An 18544-nucleotide genomic window follows, 5' to 3' on the forward strand; every position below is an offset into this window, starting at 1 on the left:
ATCTCCCACTTGGGTACAGCCTCAGCACTTGGACCATTCTGCTGCTTTTCCAGGCACAAAAGCAAGGAGCCGCACCACCAGCACAGCCACCAAGCTTCCAACAGGTACTCCATTATGGCATGTGACCATTAGAAGCAGCAGGTGCTTAACCATTTGGCCCACAATGCCAGTCCCTAACTTAAGCCTTTTTCAACCCTTCTTTCTTCCAAGGGACAGCTGGCTATTTAAAACTTATTTTGGGGACCACATAAAATTTTCAACTCAAAAATTAGTTTGCTGTAGATGTATTGACTTTAGAGTCCTCCCTGTGGCTGTTTTGGTAGACTCAGATCATATGATCTTGCTAGCCTTATAATACCACTGGGAAACATTTCCCAACCCTGTGATGTTTACAGCCCCAGCTGACATCCTCACAGCAATCTCTCTTAGAGACTCTGAGCCAAATACCCTAGGTCATCAGTTCCCAAAACTCCGACTCACAATAAATTGAATAATAATTGCTTACTATTGCTTTGAGCCATTAAGTTTCTATCCTCCATCACATGGAGAGGATTATGAGTTAGCAGCAGCCAGGACAGTGACACCAGCAGGCAGATGAAACTGCCTGGTAGAGGGGATATAAGCAGGGCAAAAGCATCACCAACCACCTGGTATCTCTCAGATTTGTTTAGCTAACCTGCCACACTACTTAAGTATAGGTGATGTTTCAAGAGGTTGGGTCTCTGTCAACCATGTAACACACCTCAACTGATTTCTCATGTCTTGAAATGGTCCTGTGTCGGAACACAGTCCATAGGACAGCTGGGGGCCAAGGCCTGTGGGACCCTGTTGAAAAGAGGCTCCAGGAACGATAAGGTGGAGGGCCTCTCACGCACAGTGTGCTCCTGCCTGCAGTGAGTCCTCGGATGTGCTTTCATGTTCTCCTTGAAGATAGGAGACACCTGTGCTCTGTCTAGTCCATCAAGGATGGACAGTACTTTGATCTATTCCCTGTCTTCATAACTTCCCTGTCTTCTGACTAAGCCGTCTTGTTAGCTTCTTCGTAGTCTGTTCTTCGACATGACCTAACTGTGAGTTATACTTGAACCATTGTTTCACAAAATGTATAAAAACTGAAACTCTGGAAATAAACTTATTCACTTGCCAAAAGAGAGCACTGTCTCCCATTTCTTCAGGTCGCATCTCCTCTGCAGGAACCCGCAAGATATACTTGTAATCCTGAGACAGCCCAGGCCAATCCCTATGCAGACATTCGGGCGAATACGTGGATAGATGGACTGTCAGCCTGTGTTTCTGCCTTTCAAATAAATTGTATGTCTGTGTGTGTGTATATATATACCATAACAAGGTAGATTTTTTTTAGTAACAAGGCAGTATTGTAAAACTAGTGAAAATATGTTTTTAAGATTTATTTTAATTTTTATTGGAAAATCAGATATACAGAGGAGGAGAGAGGAGCCAGAGAGGAAGATCTTCCATCTGCTGATTCACTACCCAAGTGGCAGCAATAACTAGAACTGCTCCAATCCAAAGCCAGGAGCTCTGAGCCACTTCCAGGTCTCACACATGGGTCAGGGTCCCAAAGCTCTGGACCATCCTTGTCCACCTTCCCATGCCAAAAGCAGGGAACTGGATGGGAAGTCGGACCTCCTGCGATTAGAACTAGCACCTGTATGAGATCCCAGCGATTGCAAGGCAAGGACTTTAGCCGCTAGGCTATGGCACCAGGCCAGAAAATATTCTTTATAAATGAAGTTGTGAATGGACAATATCTTGAAGAACTCCTCACTACTAATAATCACTGTAAGATACACTTAGGCTAAAACAAAAACAATTCCAAATGAACACATGAAATGGCAAAGGGGGGAAAAAGCATAAAATGTAAGAAAATTAGAAACAACTATTGAATTTTTTATTTATTCATTGTACTTATTGGAAAAGACAGAAAGAGAGAAACAAAGGGAACCCTCCTCCACTGGGTTATTCCCCAAGTAGCAACATCAGTTAGGGCTGGGCCAGGGGTCCAGAATGCAATCTGATCCCGCCATGGAGAGATCCAGTCACTTCAACCCACACTACTGACTCCTGGGGTGCATATCAGAAGAAAGTTGCAGTCAGGATCAGAGCTCTGAATCGAGCCCAAGCACACCAATCTGAGAGCTGAACACCACAAGCAGTGTCAAACCACTCAGACAACCTCCTTCACAGTTCAGAGTAACGATGCCTAGTGGCTTGTCAAAATGTCAAAAAGCCCAAAAGGTGGGAAGAGAGTTAAGCAGTTAGCTTATGTCGTTCAATTACATTGCATAAGTGCAATGTAAATAGACAGTAAAAATTAAAAATGCATATTATGATATCTATGATTCTCCTAAGGGTAATAGGAAATGCAAGTCTAAAAATCTATCAGATGGTAGAAAGCAATTAAATGCTAAAGAACACAGGAAAAGTAGAATGGTGAAAGAGAAAAATGGCAGTTTGATGCCTAACTACTCCAGGATTTCATATCATTAGATTATTATAAGAAGTATGGATCAGGCTTTTCTCTTCAAAACTAAATATTAATTAATAAACATTCATTAATAAAAATTACTAGCTGGCAAAGGCATTAGGTCAAGCTATTTATGTCAACAGTGGTCATGTTCAGTCTCAGCACACGGTATCCCAAAATACCGACCACAGGAGCTCATAAATGTCACATCAAAATGTATCCTTTAATATATTGATTGCTTCCAGCTGCTCATTGTGAGAAAGCACAAACTTGGTAGCTCTGAAGAGCTGCTCTTCTATTAAATAAATTTCAATTATTAAGGAAATATGCATTAGGTAAAATGGAAAACCTGATTCATGGTATCCTGATTCATTTTGGTCTCTGATCATTTATCTCACTACCCTAGAAGACTCTGTTTCTTTCTGTACAGCAGGAGGCTGTACTTTAAGCGGCTGCTCTTCTCACAGTCTCCTATGTTCCAGAGACTCTCATCCCTGCAACAACTGATTATCTGTTTCTTCTGCCTGCCTGTTAATTTGCCTTTTGTCAATTTAATTCCCACCCTTACCAAATAAAACTATTACTGTTTTCTCTCTGTAATACTTGCAATGACATAGTCAAATGAATTGCTTCAATTTATAAATATAACTTTATAAAGACTTCATAAATGTAACTTTTCCTAGTGCCACACAACCTGAAACTAATTTTATAACCTAGCGTGCAATACCTTGAACATAATTTTAAACAAATTCCTACAGCACACAAAATCTCGTCATCACAGGATGTTTTTTCATCAAAATGGTTTTTTTTAGTCTCACTTATTTACATGTGAAATGCTAAATTTTCCACAAACAGAGGTGGACTTTACATTGATGAAACTACTCATACATTCTGGAATTTCTGTTTTCAGCTACTACAGAAAACACATCAAACTATGCAAAACACTAAATTATTTTGTTCCATTCCATGGCTTTTCTTTAATAGTTTTCACTTGGCTTAAATTATTAGAAGTTGTTTTTGGTAGTGATATTCTTTTAGGAACTTCCGCAAGTTAAAAAAAGCACATATAAGAAAAAATATTACAAAATGGATTTAATAAATTAACTCAGTGGAGCCAACAAGTTTTTTTAAGTTATTCAACGCTGATGTGGTTTATTCCATGCTATGTAATGCTACTTCAAATGGTTTATGAAATAAAACTAACTGAAGCTGATTTTGCACAGAAAAATTTAACATCCACATATAATTTTATAACACATATTTTTTATGAACTTTTTTAAGATGTCCAATATTTGGTTCTACTTAATTGAATATACTCTATTCTGTGGTAAAATTAATGGCTTACTTTCTTTTCTCTTTCTGGTTGTAAAACAAATGTCTTACTTTCTTCTGTTGGCCAGCGTCTCTTCACCATTCCTCGCAGAGATCTTCATCCCATGCTTCTCTTTGCTCTCATCAAAAGAACAACGAGGACTTCGAGTAGGAGATCTTACTGGGCGGCCACAAATCCTATTTATCTTTCAGATTAGAAAACAAAAATACAGTTAGAAATCATCCTCTAGCCCTTCTGAGAATATAAAATTTCAAAGGCCTAAGGAACAATCACTTATTTTTTTATACATAAATATCCATCAAAATATGCTTGCCAATGTTTTACAGGGAACCAAATTTTTATATACAGTGACCATAAAAATATCCATGTGATATGGATTTATACAGCTTGAAGTATACATGTACAAACTATGCAGAATTAGATACATAAATTAATTAACGGACTACTTTTATAAATAAAACTAAACCAAATATTATTTCTGGTTTACATTTATGATACATCACACTCTTGAACAATTTCTTAAGTGGACTGGCAGTATATGCTGCCCTTTTCTAAATGAGTGCTAGGCACAAGAGCAAATGCCTTTATAATTTTCTTAAGATCCTTTAAAATGATAATGTCTTTAATATAAAGATGTCACTTCACAGTAGCTGTATCTTTTCTGATGTGATTTCCAGGATGTCATCACAGTTTTTAAACAGGAAAACTAAAGGATTTTCTAAAAAGATTTATATTGATATTAATTTGTATACACTGTATTTTGAAAGACAGAAAGAGAAGAGAGAGATGAACAGGCACAGAGAGATATCCCATCTTGTGGTTCACATCCCAAATGCCCATAACAGTCAGGATTGGTCCAGGCTGAAGCCAAGAGTGAGCAACTGCATTTAGTCCTTTGGTACTGGAGTCAGGAACCCAAACACTTAGGCTATCACGTGCTGACTTTCAGGATGCAGGTTCGCAAGAATTTGGATCTGAACCAGGAGAGTAAGGAGTCAAGTAATGCTATGATATGGATGCTGGAATCCCATGCAGGTTGATAGCCTACTGCAGATAGTACCTCTAAATCTTTAAAAAGTTTGCCTCAGAATCATCAGTTTGGGTTATTCTAATTTCTCCTTTTTAGTGCTATGACCCTAGAAATCTGGCAGAATCCTTTCTAACCTGACTTCTTGATATACAGGGCAAAGAGGTTAGAAAAAACTATCCCAAAATTATTTTAAGACTCTTAACTTCTCTGACTTTTCCATGTAGTATTCATTCAAAAAGTTAGACATCCATTCACTCATTCTGATCCATATTTATGTGGCAACCAGGATTTGCAAAGCACATGCATCAACTACTGTAACAGACAGCAGATGTTATCTAAAATTCTAATTAAATTCTGCTCTAGCAAAGCTTACATGCCCGGAAGAAAAAACATTACCAATTATCAACATGCAATATAACATGAATATCAGAAAAAGGTGGATCCCTTTCAGCTGTGATAAGGAGTGAAAAAGAGCAGGAGAAAATATTCCATTTAGGATGAGACTGTGCATCTGTTGGCTATGTAAAAATTTCTTTCAATGCAACCAAATTATGAATAAATATTTACCATATCCCACTATGTTAGATATTAGGTATACAAATATCAAACAGCATAACCCCATGCACACATCAGAGATTAAAAAAAAAAAAAACCTTTGTAAAATGATAATTACCGTATTACATGGAAAGAGAAACCCCAAAATTGGATGGAAAGCAATAACATAATAGCACTCACATAGAAAATAGGCAGTATAGTTGCATAAGACAGTACAATACCAAAGAAGTGCACATCTACATAACAAAAACTGTATATACATAATGGGTGATGCCTAATATGGGAAAGTGGCCTAGCAAGAAGTATGGCTGGTATGAAGAGTGTCACAATGCTATGCATGACTTGGCTTCGAAGATACAGAACAAATGGAGTACAGGCAAAAAATAAATAAATAAATAAATAAATAAATAAATAAAAATTCAAGCAGGGATACCGTACCTTAAGATTTCCACAAGAAACAGCTGAGTTGGGGGAGGACAGGACCACAAGATACTCTTCCAGGAGACAGAGGGTAAACATTGATGCTGAGAGTCGAGTGGCCAAAACAAAAAGAAGGGGGCAGCAGATGGTAGATGAGCAGGGGAGAGAGCCATTTCATTTGCAGATTCAATGCATATAATCTTGTCTCAAGAAAGAATAACAGTGAAATTTAGAAAAAGGCCTGAGAAATGCAGGTGTAAGCCATAAGAGACTGACAGGAGAAATCTGACTTTCCTGGAAAGAGGGTGTCATAAAAGTTCATAGTAAAAGGAAAGTATGACTGAAGTTTAGACTGTACACAGATCTTGGAAGACTTTAAATGCAACACTAGGAAGCTTTTTTTTTTTTACTATACAAGGGCTCCTGGTGGTGGCTGAATGGAAAGTAAAATACCAGAGCTGATACTTAGCAAATGCTTCTGACTGTTGAGAGTAGAGAGACAAAAGTACCAAGGCAAGTAAACTGCTAATGGACTCTGCCAGGGGACCAGGGGGAAGAAATTTTAATTCCGAACTACAGCAGTGAAGTGTTCATGAATTAAAGACAGTAAAGTAAAATCCAAAGAGCCTGGAAGTGAGAGAAAGTGAGAAATACACATGTCATAGGCCAGAGCTAAAGGACTTAAGGTGAATTTCCAATTCCAGATGCTAAAAAATGGTCACGCGGGCATCCAAATTCATTACTAAAATATCCAAAAGTACAGCAAATATCTTAATTGTCAATAACTCCTAGGATAGGCAACTTAAGAAAAATGCTCTCAGTTGATGCTGGGATCTCAAGGCGAACACTGTTTAAAGGTGCAATGTACCATTTTCAAATAAAGGAGCAGAGAGAATGGGGAAAAGAATCTGCAATAGAGATCCAATATAGCGAACGACAGGGCCTGAGGCAAGTTTGAAACCACTGTGAACCTCACTTTACTCAGTCCCGAAATGAGAAAATGCTGATATGAGTTTAGTGAAATCTCATCTCATCCTGTGGTCCTAAAAGCATATCTGCTATTGAACATGTTCAGGAGGATGGAAAGCTTTAAAAAAAAAAAAAAAGCACCATCCTTACAACATCTCTGTTTCCACTCTCATCTTGGCAATACTTTTACAACCACAGGAGAAAATACATTAGACATTTTGATTGTATCCAAAGAACAAACACTCTCAAAGCAGATTCCAATAAACACAAGTAAATTCTAAAGTGCTTACATCTGTAGATTTGCTAGCCACTTCACGCTTTACTGAAAGGGAAAGGAAAGCCGTCTGTTACCAGGACATTAACCTGTCACCTTAGCTCCCCTGAGGTGAGCCAATTTCGGTGGCACGTTTCAATACTGTAGCATCTAGCTACTGAAAAAAAAATCTTCACATGGGTGTTGAAATTTTTCATCTGTGACTTACACTGTAATTTCCTCCTTCTTCTCCTCCCTGGTCTCTACCATCCTCCCCTGCAATCAGCCTGAAATGTCTCCAAAAAGAAAAAAAATTGCCTTGCTCCCTAATGCTTGGCTACTCCTGCTTTGAGTCCCACCGCTGGCTGCCCACTGCTTTTCAAGTACCATCTCACCTTGAAATGACTCGTATCACTTCCACTCCGGTCAAGTATTTGTTTCAACAACTCCTCATCGCTAAGTCACCACCCCCAGCTCTCACTATGATCTTGACACTGAGAAATACAGACCTGTTTTAGCACCTCCCTGTCTCTGCTCACTCAGTCCTCCTATTCACATCTTCAAAGCTTCCAAGTTTTTAACTGATAATTCCATAAAGTTCTATAAGTTTATTCCATAAAGTTCTATAACTTAGACTTCTGTCTTAGTTTGGTTTCCATAAAATAGAGGTCTCCTTTTCTTTTGCAATGGTACTTTTGAAGTGTTGATTAAAGATAATGATAATACAAGTTGAACAGCAAAACCACGTAGAATGGTACAATCAGAAAATTCAAGAATGCAGAGGTACTATGAATAATTATTAAGCAATCTGCCTTAGAAAATGAGACTCTGGAAACCATCTAGCACCTGTTCCCATAGGCAAAGGTGACTTCTTGCTTGTCCTCGGGATATGTCTAGGGTTCATGGTATTAACAGAGAAGTGAGTAAAAGAAATTATATGAACAATGACTCTGCTAGTATGTTTAAAATGATAACAACATAAAAAAAACAAAGTAATTATCAAAACTGATATTTATACTGCCAGTAGGAAACATTATTATTGGTAATCCACAAAACTGAGCTTATTCTCTCATGTTTAGCTTCATTGTTTCTCAGAAGTAATTTTGAAAAGAGGTAACTTGTTAGGGGTAGAACTTGTTAAAACTATTCAGAACAAACTTTTCTATAAAGAAAGGAAACACATATTAGTTTTATTCCAAGAAGAACAAACACAGGAAAGACGTTGAGAGAGCAGCACCTGCCACACTGGCTTCCTGCATGGATGCTGATTTGAGTCCAAGTTGCTCCACCTCCCCAGCGATGGCCTTGGAAATACCACAGGATGGCTCCAGTCCTCGGGCCACTGCACCCATGGACCTGCAACAAGCCCTGGCTCCCAGCTTCAGACCAGCCCAGCTCAGGCCATTATGGTCATTAGGTGAGTGAACCAGCAAATGGAAAATACCTCTTTCTTTCTCTTTCTCTGACTTTCAAGTAAAATAAACCAATCTTTAGAAAAAAGTTGTTCAGACAGAACACAGAAGTAGGGAGTAGGAGGAAGCTAAATTACCAACTCTGACATCTTTCCTCAAACCATGATATTGTATTAATGGATAAAGAGTAAAGGTACAGTTATCAAAACCTTGCTTTAGAAAGATCTGACAGTGTCACTATAATCAACAGGACTACCCGATCAGTAAGCTGAGAGATTAATGTAAACTAAGTAAGGAGTGAATCAGTAAAGAAGAGAATGCTGTTTGTAGAGCAGAATGAACCTGATTTGTCTGCTGATTGGTTTCTTACATGAATTGTAAGTGTCTTTTCAATTTGGTATACAGGATAAATATAGAACTAGTAACTGACTTGTGCATGTTCGAAGACAAAAAAAATGTTATGCTTTGGAGCTATCTATTCCTTGATGTAGGCAATTAATTCTCTTTTAAATCTGCTTTGTTGTAATTCCTGAAAGGCAATTCTCAATGATAGAAAACAGAGAAAAGCAGGTAAATGGACAGAGTCACCTGCATTGAGCCAATATTTACAGACATTGAAACAACGGAAGTTACAAAATGTGCATAAGAGAAGTTAAGAAAAATTTTTTCACAGGTAAAAGGAGACAGTGAGCTCAGTTAATACCGCATCCCCAATGTAACAGAGGGAGAAGATACAAGAGATTTTGGCAAGTTTGGTTAAATGGAGTGAAAAAAAATAGAAATAAGTAGTAACGGAATATCATGCCTTGAAATAACAGAACCATCACCATTTATTAATGCACGTGCAGCTTAGAAGTTCAAGGTGTAAATAATTTTAGGAGTTAAGTAAGGAAAAGACATAAAAGTCATAAAACCGCTTTTAATACTCCAGCACATTCCAGCACTTCAACAGAGAATATTTATAGGAAATTATACATTATTGAGGCTCCATAAAGCACTGCTTTCTCATGTATGTTATCTAAAAGGACTATTCTAAGTTGGCACAAGAAGCCCATCTCTTGGGAACAAGCAAATAAAGCAATGTTACAGTCGAAAGCAGAAGCACTTGCTATTGCTGTTCTGCCAGAGCTATTGCCCTGGCGTCAGCAAATTGAAGAAAAAGCTTTTGTGAAAGTGTTGTCTTAGGAGCATAGAAGATCAAGTCTTAAGTAGCAGGGTTCTCTGTGTTCTGCTCCATGTCCTTTTAATTTTGCAGAAGCTTACCCTCCATCTAGATTTTTTCCTGTAACTCTTATAAAGGTATCCACTCTAACTCATATAATATTTCAAGTAAATAAGGAAAAAAGGGAGAAAGACAGTGACAAGTAAAAGACTTCAGTAATCTATCATTAGGCCCACTTTGAACAGGATCTAATTTTGCACTGCTATGTCTGGTCATCCAGAAAGTAAACCACCAGAGGGAGCTTCTACTTTTATAGCCTATTCATAAGCAAGTACTAAGATTCAATGTGTCCAGTGAAAACCAGGTTGTTCAGGTCTCAACCAAAAGTTCAAAATGTAGGCCTAAGTGACACATGTGTAGATGTACAAAATGTTCATTAAAAATTCAGTCTTCTAGATTAATGCCACAGTGCAAAAACCGATCAGAGAAAAAATGATAAACCAACGCATAACTGGCATAGTTTGTTATAATTACCCTGTCACACAATCAGAAAGAGACTCAACATTGACAAGGGAGTTCAGTCTTTCTCTCATTCCCTTTTTCTGTGCTTTCCTTCTTCCTTCTTCAGTTAGATTTTTGATCAACAGATTAAAAACCTGTAATTTCTCAAGCATTAGTTAGTTCTAACAGATGGTAACCCATCTAAATTAACGAATCTACTTTTCTTCCAAGCAGAAAAACACTTAGTCAAACTATCTCAAATCAAAATAAAACCAAAACCAAACAAGATAATTTCTCAATATGCCTTTTCTAAACTCTGCCCCAGAAAATGTATTTTGCTTAGGAAACACCATGAATAATTGTGTATTTTTCATAGTATTCACGTGGTCATTTAGCTCCGTGTTTTGCAAATCCACTGATTGGTACGGTTTCTGCCGTGCTCTGGTCTCTACCAACACTTACTTCTGTAATATTTTGCTTCTCATTAGACTCAGTGATTTCAATTTTTAATCTTCTTTGACATAATGTTTTTTCTTAAACATTTTATCTATATTTTGACATGACACACCACTCTGGGTTTCCTTTAACTTGTACAAAAGCATCTTCTCAGAAACTTTTCCGTGTTCTTTGATTCCATATGCGCAACCTGGGGTGTGCAACGTGGAGATGTGAGCACTCTCTCGGGTCTGCCCTCATTGTTGTAACACCCAAGTGGCAATCACATTGTTTTTATTCAACTTGGCCCTTCCTGAGAGTTTTCAACTCATCTAGTTAACAGCCAACTGAGCAGCAAATCTTGGATGAATAATACACAGAAAGCAAACATGGCCAAGAGAGACTTCTGTTTGTCCCCAAACCCATTGCTCCCTTAGACTTCTCTATCTCATAAAATTACACTTCCATTTTCTCAGTTGCTTTGAAAACAGGCTAGAAGTCACTCTGGAATGCATTTCTTTCACTCAGTATATTTCTACCATCCGCAAGCCTGCCTGTAAGGCTGCTGTCCGCAGTCCTCTCGCAGGATCCCAAGATGAGGCAAGAGAGGCCCCACAGAAAAGCACTGGAGAAAGGAGGCGACAAGAAGTCAGCCAACCACTCTCTTTACTGAAGCTAACATTGAAGCTTATCTAGGCCCAGAGCACCAGTAACAGCAACTTAATTGGTCCTCCAAATCCTCACAGCTATCAATCAAGTTAAGGTACAATATTGGTGAGAACAATCTATAAGCCTGACCACACTGCAGCAGCCCCTAATTGGTTCCCTCATTTCCCCACTGCAAGGTGGGGACATTCTAAGAAGAGAAAAAAAAGGATATTTATGATGGGTCCTGGACCCCTTGCCAGCCATCAACTCAAAGTGGGGTCTCAGCTTGCCAAACCCTTTGTCAGTTTCCCCGGGTGGTGCAGTGTGCTGTGCTCTCATGAACTCCTGCATACACCAGGAGGCCCCGATCCACGGATGACTACCACATGGCTGTCTCCACTTTCCAAATCCACTGGTCTTCTAGCTGTCTTTCGTTCCTTTTACACCACCATTAGGTAAGCAGGATCATCTTCTCCCTGGCATGTGCCAAAAATTCTCATTCTGGATTTACTGTCTCTGTTTTGTATATAACTGTATTTTGCCTTTCCCAGACTTCTCTCCAAACAGCAAACCATGTGATATCCTTTAAACCAAAAAGAGATGATTCTAATGTGCTCGATGTTCTTTAGTGACTTCAAAGCCCAATCTGAATGCAAAATTTTTCCTTGGTAAAGAATACTGGAAACAAGATGACCTAGGCAGACCATCTTTGAACTCATCCTCTTATATTCCCCAGCTCTGTGTGGCATGCTGAGCAGAGTGCTGTGTGATCCTCTTTGCAGAGTTATGTTAATTATTGTCTTCTTTGTGTATAAAGTTCTCCCCTGTGATCTACTTGTGGTTGTGTCTTAAATTTCTTTATAACATGATTGAAATACAAGTACTACTTCCCAAAGATACATTTCTTGACTACCTATTTAAATCAACACACACATACGCCACTCCATTTTAACTGAGTAACTTCGATCAAGACATAAAGAAATATCTTCAATGTTATGATCTCAGTTTCCTTGACTCTAAAGGAAGTTACTTCAAATAGGTTCAGGGCCCAGCATGATGGCCCAGTGGCTAAAGCCTTGCCTTGCAAATACAGAAACCCCACACAAGCACCAGTTTGAATCTCAGATGCTCCATTTCTGATCCAGCTCCCTGCTTGTGCCCTGGGAAAGCAGCTGAGGATGGCCCAAAGCCTCAGAATCTTGTACCCATGTGGGAGACCTAGAAGAAGCTCCTGGCTTCAGCTTGGCTTAGCTCCGGCTAATGTGACCACTTGGGGAGTGAACTAGTGGATGAAAGATCTTTCCCTCTGTATCTCCTTGTCTCTGTAAATTTGCCTTTCCAAAAATAAATAAATAAATCTTAAAAAATAAAAAAAAAATTGGAAATTTAAGATCACAGAATGTAGACTGAATACAGGGGGAAATAAGTGTCCAAAAAACACATAGCAGGGAGAGTATGTTAAATATTTCCAAAGCAATAAATGATATTTGGGCTATAAATATAAGAGTAAGTCAGTTAGAATGTCAAAAATAACTCAGGTATTGGTCACAGTTTGAGAAAGTAGGAAAGGCTGGAATAGACTCAGACTGCCAGATGTAGGTTAGAATAATGATTTCAGTTAAGTCACTAGTCTTGGACTGGCAATGCCCAACTAATGGAAACAAGAAAGCAAAACATAATGGGGTTATCTCCAGTAATCAGAGCATACGTATTTAAAGATTTATGTGCATTCGGACAGTGGGGAGGTTATGGCAGGTGGCAGCAGCTGGGAAGTTGGCCCAGGACTGGGTGGAGGTACAAGATGCTGAATATGCAGAATCACTGGCAACTGGAGATTTCAGAACAAAATGTATGATAGGGCCTGGCATCGTGGCGTCATGGCCTAGTGGCAAAAGTCCTCGCCTTGAATGTGCTGGGATCTCATATGGGCACTGATTCTAATCCCAGAAGCTCCACGTCCCATCCAGCTCCCTGCTTGTAGCCTGGGAAAGCAGTTGAGGATGGACCAAAACCTCGGGACCATGCACCCATGTGGGAGACCTGGAGGAAGTTCCTGGCTCCTGGCACCACCCGTTGCAGTCACTTGGGGAGTGAATCATCGGACAGAAGATCTTCCTCTCTGTCTCTCCTCCTCTCTGTATATCTCTAACTTTGCAATAAAAGTAAATAAATCTTTTTTTTTAGAAAAGGAAAATGTATGATGACTCTTAGAAAACTCATTTACCAACTCTTGTCCTTCTGTGTACATGTGTAAAATGCTTAATTAACAGTGGTGCTGTGGGAATTTCAGACAAACATTTCTAAATGTTGGGATGCTATTTTTCTCTTGGCTGATGGCTCATCAACAAAGTCAATAAAAACTAAATATGAATGTATCTACACCTTATCGGTAGAATTTCTAATCAATCTGGGTAGTAAGATTTCAAAGTATGAAACACTGATAAAGAATTGGGATGAAGTTCAATACATTATAAATGTGTTAGTGCTGTTGGGATTAGGCATAAGACAACTGTGTAAGTCACAAGTTATAAAGGTAACAGAGAAAATTACTGTAAAACAGAAAGTTTTAGAGAAACTACGAACTATCATGAAAAGGAAACAAAAAGAAATACTATCCTGAGGATATGGAATGTTCAATGGTCTGTATTACTCTGGTTACACCAAAGAAAGCTCAATTCAATACATTTTTAAATATGTTCTTTTTAAAAAAATCTAAAGATATTTTCCCCCTGTTATAATCATTGGGCTTTGTGATATTTAACTCCCCTGTGTTACCATGGATTCCTCATACAAGGTATTGCCACAAATAGATCAGCCTAAATCCTGAGGCTTTGAGACACACGGAGGAGGAAGAGAAAAGCAGTGGGGAACCAAGTTGAAGAGTATGGGACATAGAAAGGCTAACTGTTCTTCCTGGGCACATCAAAATGTGATCATTTCATTTATCAGAGGAAGAAGCCCACACTGGAAAAGCACTTCTTAAAATGATAATTAAGTGGAGAAAGACAGAGGAGAATAAATCAATATGATCATATGCCTTTCACATTTTGAAAGGTTGGAACTGTATGAAAATGCTTTAGAAACAGCATCAGGCAGAGGCATAGATGTTCAAAGGCTGGCCTGCTTTCATCAGGTGGCCTGCCTCTCCCCTCTCCTCCACTGTGCTGGCATTTCCATCACTGAAGAGTGAGGTTTCACTGGTTCCTTGGACAGATGCAAGAGCTTCCTTGCTGATTTTCCTTCTGACAGTCTCCTAGCTCTAATCCTTCCCTATAGATTTCCAGGTTAATCCTCCTGAAACACAGTTTTGCTCATGCTGCTTTTCTGATCCAAAATTTTCACTACCTCCTTCCAATTCCTAATGAGAATACACCAAAGCATTTCATGTGAACTGATATTTCCCAGCACTCTATTTCAGCTAAACCATGTTACCTGGAAGCCGTGAGACTTACCCTGTACTTTTAAGCCTCCTACTTCTATTCTTTCTCTGCTTGCCTAAATGCTACCGTATTCCAAAGTTCAGTTAAAATATCACATATGAAATTAAAGTGCCCTCAATCTCTCAACTTGACATTATTTATCAACTTTGCAAGCATGTGATTTGCACCTGCCTGCTGGAAGCTGTGCTGCAGCGGTCGGAAGCAGAGCAGAGCCACGTGCTTCCTATGGTTCCATTTTCAGTTGCTCCCAATAGCTATCAACACCTCTCGCTACCATCTGAACAAAGCTAATACACATTTTAAAAAAATGAATTGATATATTTGCTGGGAAACGATGTTACAGCAATTCAGGGAGCAATTTAAATACTTCCTTTTACGGACATTTGGCCACACTCTATATTAGTGTCTGGGTTTGAATCACAGCTGTTACTAACTCCAGCTGCCTGAGCACCCTCTCTCTTAAAGGAAACAGGTGATGGCTCAAGGACTTGAGTCCATGTCAGGCAAGTGGGAGATCTGGGCCCCTGCCTTTGGTCTGTATCAACACCACTGTTGCTGGCATCTGGGAACTGAAACAGCTGGGGAAGATATCAATCTGTCTCACTTTCTTTGCCCTTTAATACATGAAAAGGTAATTAACTATTCTGTCCAATAGAGCACTCAAAGCCAAATGTTATGTCCACTTGCCATGCTCAAGATTCTTAAATTTTGTCTTTCTGCCTTTTGTTTACTGACAGACCTGCAACTAATCCCAATAGCACTCATGTGTAAGAATGTTGCCAAGTTAGAAGGGTAGCTGAGAGAGATACATCTAACGGGAAAATGGTTTCTACATATTTAAAACAGAAAAGCTTATTACACAGAAAATAACAGAAATCTAACAGGATAACAAGCTCCTCAATTGGGAAAATAGACAAGGAATATGAAAGTAAGACAGGAAAAGCATAGTAAATCTGAGCAAGCACACTATAATTTTTCGGGTGGGAGTTTGAGCTAGAAATTAAGGTACTGTTTGTAAGTCCCTTCTCAGAGCGCTGGTGTTCTCAGCTGGTTCTGCTCTCCATGTCAGCTTCCTGCTAAGGTGCATCCTGTCTGAATGCAAGTGATGGCTGGAGCACTTGGGATTCTGCTACCCACATGGCAGACCCAGACTGAGTTTCTGACTGCTAGCTTTTGCCTGGGCCACCTTCAACTGCTGCACACTGTGGGAGTAAACTAGGAAGAAGCTCTCTTACTGTCACATGTGCTAAGGAAAAAACAACAAACTTTTACTTGTTTTATTTATTTGAAATAAACTATCTGCTGATTCATTCCCCCCAATAGCCCTAATAGCCAAACCCAGGCACACCAACTGCACAACTCAGGAATATAATCTTGGTCTCCTGCAACAATAGAGGGAACCCAATTACTTGAGCCATTACATGCACCCCACAGAGATTACAGGAAGCTGGAATGGAAAAGAGAGCTGGGACTGGAACTTGAGCATTTCAACATTGCATGTGGCCATCCTCAGTAGTGACTTAACCACAAGCTTCCCAATACACATATGTTGTTTAACTTTAGCATAATATGTGTTGCTCAGAGACAGGCTTTTTTTTAATACCAATGAATGCCTCAAATCACAATCTGATCATACCTAACAATTTAGAATAATTTTGTTTTAGTGTAAAAAATGAAATTCATGGTTTTCACAAAACACATTTTACACAACAAATTGTTTGAAAAAGCAGTCATATATGCTTCTAGTCACTTAAATTTCTTAATCTCATAAGTGTACATAAAACCATTTCCTATCAATCATGGTTCTTGAGTTCACTCTCTGAGATGGCTACATCATCTCTGATAGTGTGGTTGTATCCTAATGCATCCAACAGCATGGTACTGTTGAGCATTTACTTGTTTCTAATGTAGTCAGGACGGTGCTTATAAAAACCTTTGTATTTCTTCTGTGCATACTACTCATGGCTTAACTTTATTATGAGAGAGCTCCCGGAATCTAACTGTTGCATACAGAGCTTCAGGGACGCCTAGAAGAAAGGAAGTAGAATTGTTGGTGGAAGAATAAAGAACTACAGAGAAGTGAGACAGGATCTTTGCCGTCATGCCGAAAGCATTTATCAAATCTCCCAAAGAACTTCTTCCCTAGGAACTAGGAACTAGGCAAATAATCGACTTCCATAAAGATGAAATTATAACAGGTATAGTCTGGCCAAGTCTATGCAGACATTAAAGAAAGTGATTTAAGCAGTGAGAAGGGCATTCTCATTGCAGATTTGTCATGAATTGTAACTACATTTTAGTTTTTTATTTTAAAAAGCACTCTCTCACTTGTAGATTAATACAAACTCATGCTTTATTTGTATTTGCATTATTTTTATCTTAATCTGCTTTTATCATCCATCTTGACATTTCTAGGGTGCTAGATACAAGGTTAGTAAATTTCAAAGTAGCTGCTCTAACATGCCTCAGGCTAGCTTCAAAATCTTTAGGGAATGGTCAATTTATAGTATGTTTATTTTGCTGCAAAAAAAAAAACCTTTTTGATATTCTGCTATATTTTTCCACAATTGGCATTTTCTATAAACTTGTGAAGACCCTGTATATCAGGGAATACCTGATACCCATTTTCTAGGATTAGTCAACTGATTGTCAGAAAGGCATAAAACTCAAGCCAAAGTGCCAGGAAGCAGACCGAGGCCTGGAGAGCTTCTCTGTTTCATGGTCTCTCTCGAGTCACAGAATCTGAATGACTGAGACGCGGACCTTACCTGCCAAGAGGTAGGTAACACCTTCTGTGTTCGTGATGCTCTCATCAAACAATGAAATTATCACTCTAATTTGCATTACATATCATTTTTTCTAACATATTTGTCCAGAGTTTTTATGCATTTATTCAAGTTAGCAAAGAACAGCAATCAGTCAAATACATTATATATATAGATATATACATATGAATATAATTTATACATCATATATATATATATATCTTCACATGGACATTTCAAATTGATTTTGGCATATGCTCTAATCTAGAGAATTCATCCCAGTGGACATTATTATATGTAAAACTAATGGAACAAAAATGGTAGTGAAGTTAGAAAAAAACAATGCACACAAGGATACTGGTTTCAAATATGTTTGTTCTTATCTTGTTATGTTGATTTTCCTATTTTTACAATGTTTTACCCAGAAAAAATATAATCAACCAAATGTTATGTGGATTTTACAAAACACGTCAGCTTCTGTCCTGTGTTCACAGAGGCATGGTAACTCTTCAGGTGACTGATCCTCCATCAGGGAGTCAACCCAGTAGTTTAAATAACTTGGAGTTACTTGGCTGGGTACCAGACTACACTGCCTTCAAGTTCTACAGAAAATATTTTTTGCAGCTGAAGTCTAAAGTAAAGCCCAGTAATTAAGTTATTTCTTCAGGAAATCATGAAACACAGCCCCAAATTGCACTTTTCCAAGTGTTTTTAGCAGAAAATCTATAAGGTTTCCAGGCAAAATAAAACAAAACAAAAAATACACTCTGAGTCTCTTGGTTAAATACAAAATGTTTTACTTAATATGGTTAGAGGGCTCTTAAAATAGGACTTATTAAAGCTCTTGACATATAATCTGAATGGAATCAGCCTGCAATACTCTCAAGGAGATCAATACTGCCTGCAGGTTTTCCCCAAAACCTAAGATCACACAACACTTTTCACAAAATAATACCCACTGAGATCTAAAAGAATATTAATGAAGGGGAAAAAAGAAGTTTTCAAAAATTCCTCATATGTTCCCTGAGGATGCGGTAAATGAGAAACAGGCTAGCCAAATCTAAACGTGGACAGTGCAGCTTCTGGCTGCTCTGATCGCCCCAGAACCCAACGAGCATGTGAAATGGAGAATC

At 38.6% G+C, this 18544-nt stretch overlaps 1 protein-coding gene across 1 annotated transcript in view; it reads right to left on the reverse strand.

The window, feature by feature from the left end:
• Positions 1-18544, reverse strand: part of GPC5 (glypican 5) — a 487184-nt gene that overhangs the window by 256019 nt on the left and 212621 nt on the right. The window contains exon 4 of the mRNA XM_040991547.1: positions 3872-4005. Within this exon, the coding sequence (XP_040847481.1) occupies positions 3872-4005 (134 nt within the window). The remainder of the gene's footprint in view (positions 1-3871; positions 4006-18544) is intronic.

Source organism: Ochotona curzoniae, unplaced genomic scaffold, assembly GCF_017591425.1.
Source record: "Ochotona curzoniae isolate NIBS_2020 unplaced genomic scaffold, NIBS_Ocur_1.0 contig_64, whole genome shotgun sequence".
Taxonomy (NCBI): domain Eukaryota; kingdom Metazoa; phylum Chordata; class Mammalia; order Lagomorpha; family Ochotonidae; genus Ochotona; species Ochotona curzoniae.